Genomic DNA, 15,505 nt, shown 5'->3' on the forward strand with positions numbered 1-15,505 from the left:
TTTTTAAATTATTTTACTACATTTCTGAATGCATGGTTGAAAACCCCTGCTCTAGACTAAGAGTTATGTGGGTCTTTGAAATTAAAAAGTGTAGGAGAAGCACCGGTCTATCCTATTCCTAATTGTCCTCGCTGCCTGTCTGTCTATCCTAACTGCCCTATCTGTCGGCTCTGCCCGTCCGTCTCTCCACTGAGTGAAGCTGAAACCCTTCCCTTACCTGTTACCACCAGAGCTTCCTTTCCCCAGGCTGTGGGGGGAGCTGCTGTAGGGCTGCGCGCTGCGGTCCAGGAAGCTCTCGTCCCCATAGCGCTCGCTGTTGGGCAGGCGCAGGCTGCGTCTGGACATGACGGGAGGCTGGAAGACACCGCTCTGCTGCTCCTTCTCACAGGAGGAATAACTGGAGCTGACAGGAGGAGAGAGGAGTGAGAGAGAGAGTGAGAGAGAGAGAGAGAGAGAGAGAGAGAGAGAGAGAGAGAGAGAGAGAGAGAGAGAGAGAGAGAGAGAGAGAGAGAGAGAGAGAGAGAGAGAGAGAGAGAGAGAGAGAGAGAGAGAGAGAGAGAGAGAGAGAGAGAGAGAGAGAGAGAGAGAGAGAGAGAGAGAGGGAATGAGAGAGAGGAGAGGAGAGATGGAAGGATGAAGATATAAGAGGATGAGCTGTTAGAGACGTGTACATTTTACATTACAGTAGGGGACAGGTGCAACAAACTAATCCATTATACAACATTATTGATAATCAATAATCTTGTAAAATAATCGATTAGTAATTGATCCCTATTTTGCACATGTCATTCTCAATACACTGATCTACAAGCTCAACGCGTAGATCAGTAGATTGTAGACAATTTGTGTTGTGCAACATCATCAAGTATGAAATATGGGTTAGGGTATGAGTCGCTATTCGTTGATTTAATTTAGAAAATATTCAAAACAAAAACATGCTTCTGGATTATTCGATTTTCAGCCCTACATTACAGTTAGAAGAACACAACATCATCGACCAACCCACCCTATTCTATTATGTTTGGATCGATCCTTTTCTTTAATCAGGTTAGTAAAGAGACAGGAAACAGAGTACAGTGAATGTTAGGGACATGCAACACAGGTCTAGAATCAAACCGGGGATGCTGCGTTAAGGTGGTCATCCACTGCCCCCAACTCATCCAATTCTAATGGTTCTGAATTCTGATTCTAGTGGCTGGTAGTTAGATCAGGCTATGTCCTGTAGTAGAGGTATTCATAACAATAGGTGTCCTGGTTGTGCTTGTAGTGTGTTCTATACTATTCCCCAGAGTGTCCTGTCCTCCTGAATGCGTGGCAGGTTCCACAGGACACAGCTGGTGGTAATGATGATTATATATTAAACAGCACAGTGAAGACAGGAAGACACAGTGGGATAACATCAAGTCTAAACATGGAAGCGATTAGCCGCGGGAACCCATGCATTTTTGGAAGCAACAATGACGACCGAATTGTACCAGAAAACAAGATACAGAGACTGCCTGGCCTGCCATCAAATGTGCATGAACGCACACGCACTATTCTTTCAACAATCAATCATCATCAAGTGGATCATATTATAAAACATTACATTTTTAATTGGATTACTCAGGGCAGGAGGACAGAGTGAGACAGAGACAGGGCAGTAAGTGAGCCAGCCTGGCATTAAAATCGACTCCATATGCCCTGCACCACATTCTAGCACAGCTGAGGTTGGACTCACAGATCTGTGCCAGGGAGAAAATAGTCTCAGTCGATAACAACACTGTACTGGCTCCCCCTGTTCACACTCATGAACTTTGGAATCAGTGCTGCCTGCCTGGCATATGAAGCTAACACCCAAAGTTTGCCTTGGCTGACCTGCCTTAAAGAGCGGAACTTTGAAAGTTCATCTCCAGACTCCAGTACCAACTAAAGTATTCCGGCAGGCATAGGGTGATCAAAGTACAGCAACAGCTCATGGGATCTCTAAACACAAACTAGCTATTGTGTGACCCTGTGGGGCATAACTTCCAAAGTTCCATGAAATAATTTCTACAAGCAGACAAAGAAATAGCAAGACCACAAACTCCAAAATGAAATGCAGAATCAGATTGAAGTCTAACTTTCTATGGGGGGGGAATCGTCTGGAGAATACAGTATACTGCTGGTTCTCCTATTACACAGCCTTGAAACTGAATCCGTAGCTATAGCTTTTCTCACGCAGACAAACTCGGAGCAGTACACACACACACACACACACTGCACAGGTAAACATTGTAAACGACCAAGCAGACAAGCTAAGTTTTAAGCAATCTAAATAGTCCAACCAAAGCATAGAACAAAGGACAAGAGGAGATCATTTCACAGGTTAATCTCACTTAACCAAACAAAAGGTCCAACCACAGAACAAGGTTCAATGTGTAGATCAGCAGCGATACAGTATAGCGAAATAGACCAAGTGCACCGAAGCACACAGATAAGAAGACAGTCACGACCCAGTTAACATCCCCGGGATTGTAGAAAGATCCTATCTTTAAGGGCAGAATAAGGAAATAAAAACACAGCACTGATACACACAGGTCTGTCCAGCCCCAACTCTCCAAGTCCACCTCTTCATCAGAGACACTCATCCCAGGGAAAAGTGCTGCAAACGGTCATCTTTAGTGCTACACAGCCAGTCACATGCACACAGTTACACACAGAAACTCTCAACGGTAGAGTAGAGCAAGCACCTTAGCCCTGCTTAACGTACCATACAACTGCTGCAGTGATCACTTCCTGTTAGGACGGCAGTGGACGGACCAGCTGCTTAAGAGTGTGTGTGTGTGTGTGTGTGTGTGTGTGTGTGTACAAACACAACTCCCCTCTCTCTTTTCCCACCTGCTACATGTTCTCATCACCTTCTCATATCTCACGGATGCTCTCTTACACCCAGACACATGTACTGTACAGCCATGTGGGCAGAAGTTAACGGGAACTCAGTGAACTTTAAAAACAGGGAAGATATTCTCCTTAAAGTTAAATTGTGTCGTTATTCTGAATCTGAACACCCGGTGACTGCAATCAATACAATGGGAAGAGGATACGCTGTGTTATAGTGTCATCTTTTCAGGGGGTAATTGGAACTGACATGTAAGTGAGTTACCATTACCAAAGGGACAATAGTTTCCTCAAAACTGCAGTGTATTTGTTTACATTCACACCCTTTACCTGCAGCAACTTGAATACTGGGCTATTATGGGAAAAAAAAGCCATCTATCTAAAGCACTTTAGGCTGTATGAAATCTGCTTTAAAGAATAATAGTGCATTTTATTATAACAATTATGACGACAGGCTATGTCAGTTCCTCTGTCCTACAGAAGATGGCACCTCCCTCTGTCCCATTTAGTATTAAGCCTCTCTGAGATTACCAAGCAACCTTAGCCATGAACCAATTAAAGGACTTTAAAGAAAACTGCAGCCCTACACAGCAGCAGTTCCCTTTAGCCTACAGAGGGTGATTAAAACCCGGTTTTCATTTCTGGCTCTCATCACTGGATATTATAATACAACTAAACTATGTTACAGCCAATGTTCTCAAATTCAATGCATTGCACAGCCCCAGTAGACAGTAGACTTAATAAAAATAACACCAAGTAATGGTTATGCCAGTGGGCTGGCAATGGCAGTATAATATTAAGCATATCAGGACAGAGGACTTGGATTAACTCAAATGACCTCCTACTGAACATGCTCATATTACACATGCTTATTACTTACATGTGATATACAGTATACAGTACATGTATACAAATACAACTAACTTGTAACTTCCTCTGTACAGTGCACTGCTCCAGTTGACACAGATAAGATAATGTTACCAAAGCTCACAAGTTGATAAGAAAACAGCTCTGTATTTATCTCACCTCACTTTCACCGACCGTTACCCAGCCCAGTTTGTTTTTAACCAAACCTAGTGGTTATTTGGTGTCTGCTACCACATAGATAAAACGTCAAACAGAAATGACATTTTCTGTCACTTGTGTTTGATTTTCTGGCATTAGGCATAGGATGTTGTATGTCTACTATACAGATGTGTGTACAGTATACTGAGAGGATGTCATTTGATGATACTAAATGACCACAGTCCTACCCACACATTGAATACTGTTTAACAAGTGTCTAATGCTGGAGATGGTCAAATAACTGAGTGTTCAAATAAAGATATGGCACAAATCTAAAGGCTAAAGCAGGGGTGGGCAGCATTTATTTCCAAAGCGCCATACTGACTTCAATAAAGTGAGTGAGGGGCTACACATTGTACAATTGAATTGAAACTTGAAACACATAGTGCTGAAGTATGTTAAAACTGCATGAATTTGGTAGACATGCCAGACTACTTTACAGTGCACTGTACTGTATCACTCTGGTGTACTTTGTACGAGGTTACAATGAAAAGATTACTTACATAAAAACAATCAACGTCAATGCCGTATCAACTTTTGAATGAGCCTATAAATTTAGACTTAACTGATATGCACCACTCCAAAGGTCATTGATAGAAACACATTGCATTATGTTTATAAATATGGACTCAAGGCAGACTGTTTCACTTTTACATTATAAACATAAAACATTTGAGTACAATATGGATGGAAGAAATGGTAAATATTAATTTCTATTAATTGGAGTCGAGTTAAATTAATTTGTCCCAAAACCATTAACATATGGCAGCCTTTTAGAATGTAGATTTTTTTGGGGGTGTCATGTATCTTTTTTTTAGGACTTGGTGAGCCGGATTGAGATGGTCAAAGGGCCGGGTCCAGCCCACGGGCCATATGTTGCCCATGTGTGGGCTAATGCAATCTATTATTTATACACAGCCCCCACAATGTGACAAAGTCCAGTAATTAATTAATGACCCCCCCCCAACCCAGATCAATAAAGTGCAGTTCTAGTCTAATCTAATAAGAGCAAAACACAAACACAAACCACAGAGATTAATAACTTGCATAAAGAACTCCTAGTCAACAAATGTTAGATTTTTCCCTGAGACATTAGTGGTGTGCGTTTGTAAGCAGCTGAAGTACAACAGTTAAGAGAACACATTGTTCTCTTAACTGTTGTTTGTGCATGTTCCCGGCGTTACCTCCCAATGTCACTTCCCTCCCAGGGTTGTAATTGCTTCACCAACGCGATTTGGTTAGAGAATCATATGTTAGTCCATCAACCGCAGGTCAAGAGTAAATGAAGTCAACCCATTCTCCCAGTCTTGAAACTGGCACAGAGCATGCACCAGGGGTTAAGCCAAGTCAGTAGGGTCACTCACCTGCGGCAGTAGGTATAGCCAGTATTGACCACATGCTGAGATGGTTTGAGTGGATGAAGCATAGAGCGTTCCATGACGAGAAGATTCAACTGCGCTCTCACTCACAACTGGGACTAGAAGAGTCAAACCAGGAAGTTTTATTATCTACAGTACAGTCCCCTCTCCCACACACACACACAAATCACACTCACGTGTGAAAATTGACACAGACACTGTCACTATCTCTCTCTCTCTCTCTCACACACAGAGTTTTACAAGCAGGACAGTTGCTTCCTGTGGCAGCCAAGCATGACAACAGTGTCACACCAAGCTAATAATAATATCATAACCCCACCTTTTCCCGCACTCTATAAAAGCTCATCTGTGGCAAAGACAAAAGATCTCACTGTACTTTCTAACAGGGCATTCAGAGGGAGAACCCGGCTAGTCCTAGAACCAGTCCTGTATCCCCGTAGGAGTCACCACCAGTCCTCACATCACACCAGTGAACACATGGCTTGGACGCAAGTCAAGTCACACCCTACACAGACAGCCATACACGCACCCAGAAGGCTGGGTGAGAGAGAGTCAGTATACTGTTGTATACTAGAGTTTTATATTTACAACTGATAAGAATTCAGAGCACTGGTGCGTTGGTTCTCAAACCTTTTCAAGTCAAGAACCCCCAAATCGATATTTATTTGGCCACGGCACGGACCCCCATCTGAAGATGTTTTGGGCCAGGGACCCCCAAAAGAGAAGATTGTTTGAAAACATTTCAAAATTATTCAAAGGTTTTCCAAACATTTGATATTTTTCAAAAAAAGATGCACAAGCTCGCAGCGAGGGACGAAGTGACACGCTGTGAGCTTGTATATCTGCTATTTTGAATAGCCAACGTATTAATGGATAACATTAACATATTTTGCTGGGGACCTCCTGAAACCCCCTCAAGGACCCCTGGGGGTCCCCGGACACCGCTTTGAGAACCACTGTTCTAGTGGTCTTACAGAGCTCCTCTGTACACACACACACACACACACACACACACACACACACACACACACACACACACACACACACACACACACACACACACACACACACACACACACACACACACACACAATGCCTAAAATGTAATAATATCTATGAAATGAATCATACTTTGTTTCTCATACTTTACGGCACTCTGTGGTCATTGGTTAATACATCAAGACAATCAGTTATATTTAAAATTCAATGTTAGTTTAATTTATATTAAAATGACTTAAAGGCAGTGGTGGAAAGTAACTAAGTACATGTACTCAAGTACTGTACTTAAGTACTGTGCTTTTACTTCTACTGGAGTACTTCCAAATTTCAGTACTTTTACTTCTACTCCACAACATCTCAGAGACAAATATTGTACTTGTACTCTACTACAATTATTGAAAACTTTAGTTACTTTGTAGATTTTGATTATTATTACAAAACATACATTAACCACTTCAGCCTTATTTAAACTTTGGCTATTTTCAAAAGATTTGTATGAATTTTACTTTACACATTTGAAAAATTGTGAAATGGGAAATTCTGCATAATTAGCACTTTTATTACTCTTGGTTACTCTAAAAGTATATTTTGATGCCAATACTTTACCCCACCACCGCTTAAAGGGTTTCCAGTTGTTGAAAAGGTTCTTTGACAGAAAGCACGTGTGCTTGCGTGGTTTGACTGACATGACTAAACAGCCAATCAGAGTGGAAGCTGCCGCGCCTGTCAACCAATCACCGTCCCCGGTGGGCGGGGTACCGCGAAAAACAAACCGCTAGTAGCTAGAAGAGGTTAGCATTAGCTTGTAGCTTCCCAACTCTAGCCAATGGCATTTTAAAACTATAAAACAACATTAGAACAACAACGATAATACATGTGTACATTATCTTTAGACACTTTCAACCTAGCGTCCCCATTTCATTATATCCGTCATGTCATTCATTAAACATGGCGAACATTAGCCATGGTTCACGCTCGTCTGTCACAAGCGTCATGGAACCGTTTGTTCCTGGTTTTCGATTTTTTTACATTTACAACTCTCACATGTACATAAACGTTCAGATTTCAAATATAAAGTAATGAACCCCATGCCACGGATGTAATAAGTTGAGCCGCAAAAGGTCTAAGTACCTGTATAATCCGTATTGTTCAATAAAAAGCTTTTTTAATCCGATCGCAAGCCATTTTCTCCGACGTTTTCAACTATGCGACACTACCGGCTGGAAGGTGTATTGCACGCTGATACCTTACAAAAAAATAATAGAAAATGGCCGCCGATCGGATTAAAATCCTTTTTATTGAACAATACGGGAGATACGGGTACTTATCGCAGACCGGCTCAACTTGTAACATCCGTGGCATGGGGGTCAGCACTTTATATTTGAAATCTGAACGTGTATGTACATGTGAGAGTTGTAAATGTAAAAAAAAAATCGAAAACCAGGAACAAGTGGGTCCATGACTATCATGGTATGACATCATGTTTCAGGGCTAAGGCGAACATGTTCCCACATTTCCCCAAAATAGCAAACAAAAAACAATAGCAGATCTACAAGCTCACAACGCTTAAAAGGCACGACGCGTTGTGAGCTTGTAGATCTGCCACCCCCCCCCCCGCGCGACACCGTCGTAGTACGAGCATTTGCCAGTGGTGGACAAAGTACTCAAATGTTTTTTACTTGAGTAAAAGTATCAATAAATACCACAATGTAGAAATAGTTATACTCTGTTACAAGACAAAGTAACTGGTAGTGGAGTAGAAGTAAAAGTACTGAACATTTGAAATACTTCAGTAAAGTAAAAGTACCTCAAAATTGCACTTATAAGTACAGTACTTGAGTAAATGTAGTTACTTTACACCACTGTCATTTAGCAAATAGAATCACTCACAATCCGATGCATAAATGATACAATAAAACCACAGCTGTGGTTACTCACCTTGTGAACGTACAATGGACACAGAATGTAATGTTGTTGTTGTTGTTGTTGTTGTTGTTGTTGTTGTGGTTTAAAGGTTTGTTTCTGCTGAAGGTTTGTTTGTTTGTTTGTTTGGTGGCGACGCCAGTGTTGTTCTTCTTTTAAATATAGTGTTGGTGGTCAAGCCGTTTATCGTGCACTACCGCCACCTTCAGGACTGGGATGGAACATTTGACTCTCCACCGGTGTGGCTACAACATTTATTCGGGCTACAACAAAATCTACTAGTTAATGAAAAAGTTAAACCCCTCTTTGTTTACCTTTCTAGTTTAAAAATATATTGTTTTACTATTTTTTGCTAATACTGTTGTTTTTATCTTGTTTCTGTAAAGTGACTTTGAGTACCTAGAAAAGTGCTATATATTATTATGAAAACATTTCTGGCCTTTATCAGGGCATATTATATTTATTCATAAGCAATTTTATTATTAATATGTAAATATTTATCTTTGTATTAATTCGTTTGTTTGTAATTTTAAATTAATCTGTGATTTATTTACGATACTTTCTCATGAAAATGTACAGGATACTTTTATTGTTGAAAGCCGCGTGACGCACAATACGTGCGCCGGAAGTAGCGTCTTAATTCAACAACTGCATGGTGTTGACGTCGCACGTGTGGCTGGAAATAAACCCACTGGAAACAGGTCTGAATAACTTTATATTATTTAAACCTAAACAGCTCTTTGTATCAAACTAATACAGCTTAGATATAGTTATATTGTTACATTATAGTGTCATTGTCACCGAGGTGTTCTTATTTAATGAAGCCACCTTAGTAGTTTGACAATGAAGGACTCTGCTATATAGCGGAGGGAGAGGTTCCGTAGGGGCTACTATCTGAACTGCTTCTAGAGTGTGGATAGTGATGGAAAAAGTACTCCGATGTTTTACTTAAGTACAAGTATCAATACTGCAATGTATAAACACAACAAGTCCGGAATTGAAAATGTACTTGAGTAAAAGTATAAAAGTATTGGTTTCAAAATGTACTTTAAGCACCAAAAGTAGAATGCAAGATGTCCCATTTTGCAAGTTGTCAAATGTATACAAATCCTTTGGAAATGGCAGATCTACAAGCTCACAGCATTGTGAGCTTGTAGTTCTGCTATTTTCAAATGGCCAAAATGTATATAGGGCAGAAGTGGTTAATGTATGTTTTGTAATAATAATCAAAATCTACAAAGTAACTAGTAACTACAGTTTTCAAATAATTGCAGTGGAGTAAAAGTACAATATTTTCCTCTGAAATGTAGTGGAGTAAAGTAAAAGTACTGAAAATTGGAAATACTCCAGTAAAGTAAAAAGTAGATCAAAAAAAAAACTTAAGTACAGTACTTCAGTAAATGTATTTAGTTACACCGTGAAGAAGTAGTTCTCAATTTAATTTCAAGGACCCCCATAACTCTGAGGTAGGGCACAAATGGAACCAAATGGACTCATTTGGTGGGACATAAGCTGTCAGTTACAAACCTGTCGGGGTCCATTTAGAAGCTCCTGGAGGAATGCTGAGGGTCCCTGGACCCCACTTTGAGGACCACTGAAATAGAGCCCTGGCTCGCAGGACTGAAGAAGTGCTGCTGGTTTCTGAAGAGCTGTATTACCATTAATCATATAAATGTTGATGAGTAGACCATTGGCTGACGTTAAACCATTTAATAACTTGATCTATCCTAACCGGGTCATCTTAACTATACGTTACAAATAAATAAATATTAATTTTCTATGACTTGAATACACCGGACCCCAATGGAAACAAGCCATAGTGCTTTCCTGGGTTTAATCCTTTTAGCATCCTTTTGTATGGAACTGTACTATCTGTGCTGTGTATGTCACTCTGGTTAAGAAAGAGTGTCTGCTAAATGCCTAAATTGTAAATTGCTGTTATTCAGAGCCACTAAAGGACTGAGTGTGGTAGAATCCTTAGTTTGTAAAATTAGGGTAAAATTTGAGTATTTAACTAACTTCAACTTTTAGAGGCTTTGTACCCTCTCAGAGTTACAAGTGGATAAATGAACACAGACGATAGTACTGTGTACTACATAACATGGAATCTAACATGATTCTAACCCTGGTTGTGTTTTCTCTTGACAGATTGACATCCAGTCACAACCATGACGTCTTTAGCTCACCAGCTGAAGAAGCTCGCGTTGCCCCAGAATGACCCCAACCTGTTGACACGCAAGGAGGTGGCCTCCTTGCTGTTCGACCCCAAAGATGCCTCCACCATGGACAGGAGCACCTTCTATGCCCTCGGTGTGTGTCCCTAGTCTTAAATACGTGTGTGTGTGTGTGTGTCTGTTGTGTGTGGGAGTGTTACAGTAATTGAACTATAATTTAACAAAATACCGGTAATCTATCCCTATTATGGGTAAAAAGTTTAATAACTTTCAAAAATACTTAAAGTTAATTAAATAGCAGATATTCATGTCTTGCACTTTGGGTTGAAATCTGGAAATCCCTAAGCTCACAACGCGTCACGACACAATGTGAGCTTGTAGATCTGCTAGTATTAACTATTTTTGCACAACATCCATTGTGTGACATTGTCTAAAATAGCGTCATAGGAAAAACAATATTGCTTCCTGTACGTACGTCATTAAACACAACATCATCACTATCTAATATTTCCATCTTTCTCTGTACTGTATCCTTCCGCCACACACCGTACCTCCCCATCCCCCAGGTTGCAACGGGCTAGAAGCGCTCCTGGGGATCGAACCCAAGTTCCTAGAGTTCCAGAACACCCTGTTCAGCCCGTCGTCTCTGACCTTGGAGAGGAGCGTCCAGTCCCGAGTGGTCAACGAAAAACTGGATGCAGGAATCTCACTGTTCCTCACCCGCCTGTCTCCCTACTTCCTGCTCAGACCTGCTCAGAAGTGCATCGAGTGGCTTATACACAGGTAGGTGTCTTTGTGAATGAGTGTTCAGTGTAGGGCTTTCACCTACTAGTCGACTAGTATAACCACTAGTCGACCTTGTTGGTGCTAGTCAAATAGTTGATATTGTTTTTATGCAGTCATACAAGGTAGCAAGCTAATTTCAACTATAGTCACACCTGTATTTAAAAAATTACAAACATTATAAACGGAACATAATAGTGTAATGCAGAAAGTTAATTAAATAACATTTTATTAACTCTCGGCCGCCGCACATGGCAGCGAGCCGGTGTGTAGGGGACCGTGGTGAAGTTGGTTTCAGGTTGGATATTCAGTTTGATAATATCCAGCTGGGTGAATAACCAACCTGAAACCAACTTCACCACGGTGTGACGGGCCAGTGTTGCGTTAGTCCTTTCCAGGACCTATCAGAATCTAGTTGTATAATTTTTCTAAATAAAAATATAACTTATTAGCATCCTAGCTGCTGCGAAATGCCGTGCCCCAGAGCATCTTTATTATTACATAATAGGTAAACCTTGTGGGTCAAATTTGTCAACTAGTAACTGTACAGCCACAGTCGCCGCTGCAAGAAAAATGTACCCTTCAGGCGCAACCCATCGTCATCACTGACGGACGGATGCCTATGAGTAGGCCAAACATGAGACTCTTACGTTCTCAAATATTGTAACAACGTGTCGAATAAATAAAAAGTAAGAGCTAATAAGGCTCAAATATGTTTGTGGCTCCAGACAGATTTTGTATTTATAATTATTTTGGTCCAAAGTGGCTCTTTTGACATTTAAGGTTGCTGACCCCCAAATGCTCAGCCCACTCAGGTGATACCAAAATAAATATGCAAAAGGAAGCTACATTGGGCAAACTTAGTATTATTTTCAAATAATATGTTGGACATCCCTAATGTGTACACGTGTTGGTTGCAGGTTCCACATCCAGCTGTACAACGTGGACAGCCTGCTGGCCTGTGTTCTGCCCTACCATGAGACCAAGGTGTTTGTTAGGGTGGTGCAGCTCCTCAACCTTAAAGAGCCCACCAACCGCTGGAACTGGCTGCAGTGTCTGCAGGTTTGTGTGTGTGTGTGTGTGTGTGTGTGTGTGTGTTTCTGGTTGAGGTTAATGTTTGCACATTAGGTGTTAGCAGCTAGTTTAGCCCATTTAGACCGGGAACGCATCTGTGTCAAGACTTCTTTGGGCTATTCAAAAATAGCAGATATACAAGCTCAGAGTGCGGCACCGAGTGCCGCACTCTGAGCTTGTATATCTTTTATTTTAGAATTTTTGAAGAATTTTTTTTTTTTAAATCATGAAAATGTGTGCAAATTTTATATATCTTTTTAACTCAAATCTTTGCTTCTTGGGGTCCCTGGAACAACATAATTTCAGATGGGGGTCCACGGCCAAATACGTATAATTTTGGGTGGTCCTTGACATGAAAAAGTTTGAGCACCACTGATATTAAAGCAGCATACTTTTTTTTTCAAAAAACTGTTAGGATTTAGAAGACATTTGTAGAATCACCAGAAGCAAAGATTTGTGTTACAAATGTTTGCTTTAAAAAACATATTCAAAGATTCCCACAAATGTTCTCAATTTTTCAAAAATAGCAGATCTACAAGCTCATAGCTATGAGCTTGTATATCTGCTATTTTTGAATAGCCAAAGAAATCTAAAAATGACACACAAAGGCTTTCCCGGTCTTAATGGGTTATTCATAATACGGTACATACTCTTGCCTCACATGTCACATGATTGGACACTACAGTAGTGTCCAAGTAGGTTTTATTCTACCTGTTTAATGCAAATATGGACGTAGCCTCATAATCTGAATGGAAAGGCCAGAAATGCAAATCTAATACTCCCACCACATCTAAATAGAACAACATTTACCCTTGGATAAGGAGATAGGGTTGCAATAAAGGGTGATAATTATGACACACCAGTTATGACATACCTGATAGAGGGCTTTTATGACCTCTCTTATGAGTAATACATTTGGATTTATAGGCCGTACTGTAAATGCAGACTCCATCACTGTTTGCGTTTGTCTGGCGTGCTTTTGATTACATAATAGTTTACATTATTTATTCAGCACCTTTTCTTAAACAGTGTTTACAACATGCTTTACAAAATTATAAAACACTAGACGATACCCGTCTGGGGATAATGAGCACCCAAAGTGTGTCATGGTCCGCTTGTTTCACGGATGTGGCAACACCGGCGCGTGTTTCACACACATGATTTGGCAAACCTGGGAGCCAGCGAACACAAAAACGCTAATAAACAGCTGACATTTGGGGAAAGCGAAAAACAGGCTTCGGTGTTCCGTGCACATGGTAATGGTCAATGGCTGTGTGCAAATTCAGATCAATTGCTCCAGCCACTGAGGAGAACCAGGCAGAAGAGATTTTGGGGACGCCACACAGACACACAGACCGAGCTTTGTAGAATTATAGGAGGATATAGGAGGATGAGAACGAAACAATAAAAAATTGGGAACAATAAAATAACCATCATAATGAATTATGTAGTGTTGTATGCCCTCTCCAGAATATTAGTATAACAGTAGTTAGTGGACTGATTTGCATACTCTTTTGCTGAGCTTTGGAAATTGGCTTTAGATTTGCTCAACATTTGGATGGAAACTGAGTGTTTACGTAATGTTGTGGTATTTCAGAAACCAGGTGTACCTTTGGCCAAAGGAACTCTGATCACACACTGTCACAAGGACCTGGGGTTCCTGGACTTCATCTGTAGCATGGTGACCAACTCTGTCAAGGTAACATCTGCTGTGCTCCAACATACCTGCTTTCACAGCTTTTAGGTCCATGTTATGTTCTTTTTTTAATCACAGCACTGCTGTTATTATTCACTTCTGGATTATTTTATTTCCTTGCACATCCAGTTTACATGATAGATATTTCACTGAGTTGTTAAAGGGATAGTTCACCCCCAAAATGCCTTTTTTTCACTATCGTTTACTCACCCCATGGAGACTTGAATTCATGGATATTTTTTAGTTTTTGTCGCATTCCTAAGCCAATAATTATATGACCGGCAGCAGTTCCGGTAGGAGACACAAAGAGTCTCCTTTGTGTCTCCTACCGGAACCGCTGGTCATCAATATTAGAATTCAAGTCTCCATGGGGCATTGTTAATTTTGACTGCAAATTCAGATTTGGTCTTAGTCTTTGAATAACACACCATTTAGTTTTAGTCCTATGAATCAGTCTAGTCTTTGTCGACTAAATATCAAAATCTTAGTCTTTTAGTCTTAGTCAACAAAATGAACACTGCCATGGGGTGACTAATCGATAGAAAAAAACGTAATTTTTTGGGTGAACTAACCCTTTAACCACTGTCAATGCAACCATCTAATCATTTAACTATACATGATGGAGTATTACTTTTTTCATGGTTTATATTATGAGTTGTCACCTAACTGATGACAAGGCCTCTCTTTTCCAACTAAACAATCCCATCTCCTTCATGTGTGTGTGTGTGTGTGTGTGTGTGTGTGTGTGTGTGTGTGTGTGTGTGTGTGTGTGTGTGTGTAGGCTTATTCAGGTACCTCTGGTAACTGCTCTCAGCTCAGCGTCATGTTCTCCTTCTACGCCTCCACCGTGGTTCTGGCGCTGGACACAGTGGAGAAAGTCACAGACAACATCATAGCCAAACTGCTGCCTTACGTACAGAAGGTAACAGGGTTTACACCTAGATTTATGTTACAGTTTTTTCAAAATGGTTCAAAAGTTGTCAAAGAATTTCAAAAATAGCAGATGTACAAGCTCGCTGCACGGTCTTTAGTGCTATGTTTATTTAAGGTTAGGGATAATTCGGCTAGAGTTTCACTCTAAGCTTGTTAATACAGTAGTTATATCAACATCATCTTTCATATTCTTTTCCATAAGCCATGATGCAATGCGTGGTTAGCTTGTAGATCAGTTATTTTTTCGGCTAGTGACGCCATCGTATTTTTACCAATCTTTATTGCTGCGTATGTTAATAACAAAATTTCGTAGCTTGTAGCTGGTCTCCCTGCTCTTCTGTTGAGAAATTAAGATCCTGTGGTCCGGTAGGACACCTACTGGTTGACACATGTTATTGCAGGCATGTTCTATTAGTTCAGTTGTAGAAATTGCAGCACTCGTGAGTGGTGGATGTTTTACTTAAGTAAAAGTATCAATACTGCAATGTAGAAGTACTCTGTTTGGTAAAAGTCTGGAATAAAAAATTTACTTGAGTGAAAGTACAAAAGTATTGGTATCAAAATGTACTTAAAGTACTACTAAAATGTTTGGAAATACAACGCGATGCGACGCGTTGTGA

General features: G+C 40.5%; 2 protein-coding genes across 4 annotated transcripts in view; one reads left to right on the forward strand and one right to left on the reverse strand.

The window, feature by feature from the left end:
* Nucleotides 1-5,389, reverse strand: part of LOC308105442 (SUN domain-containing protein 1-like) — a 30,861-nt gene extending 25,472 nt beyond the window's left edge. For 2 of the 3 annotated variants that reach the window (XM_080456167.1, XM_080456166.1), the window contains exons 1-2: nucleotides 5,289-5,389; nucleotides 218-403 (exon numbers count right to left, since the gene is read on the reverse strand). In XM_080456167.1, the coding sequence (XP_080312293.1) occupies nucleotides 218-403; nucleotides 5,289-5,362 (260 nt within the window). In that variant the 5' untranslated portion in view covers nucleotides 5,363-5,389. Of the gene's footprint in view, nucleotides 1-217; nucleotides 404-2,556; nucleotides 2,686-5,288 lie in introns of those variants that run through there. The other variant, XM_080456165.1, reaches the window with a different exon arrangement.
* Nucleotides 5,390-8,877: 3,488 nt separating this feature from the next.
* The window catches only part of heatr1 (HEAT repeat containing 1), a 46,687-nt gene continuing 40,059 nt past the window's right edge, over nucleotides 8,878-15,505 (forward strand). The window contains exons 1-6 of the mRNA XM_080454287.1: nucleotides 8,878-8,926; nucleotides 10,374-10,535; nucleotides 10,966-11,182; nucleotides 12,103-12,244; nucleotides 13,854-13,955; nucleotides 14,734-14,874. Coding sequence (XP_080310413.1) covers nucleotides 10,394-10,535; nucleotides 10,966-11,182; nucleotides 12,103-12,244; nucleotides 13,854-13,955; nucleotides 14,734-14,874 — 744 coding nt within the window. The 5' untranslated portion in view covers nucleotides 8,878-8,926; nucleotides 10,374-10,393. The remainder of the gene's footprint in view (nucleotides 8,927-10,373; nucleotides 10,536-10,965; nucleotides 11,183-12,102; nucleotides 12,245-13,853; nucleotides 13,956-14,733; nucleotides 14,875-15,505) is intronic.

The sequence above is a fragment of the Gymnoscopelus braueri genome, assembly GCF_963280865.1.
Source record: "Gymnoscopelus braueri genome assembly, chromosome: 17".
NCBI classification, from domain to species: domain Eukaryota; kingdom Metazoa; phylum Chordata; class Actinopteri; order Myctophiformes; family Myctophidae; genus Gymnoscopelus; species Gymnoscopelus braueri.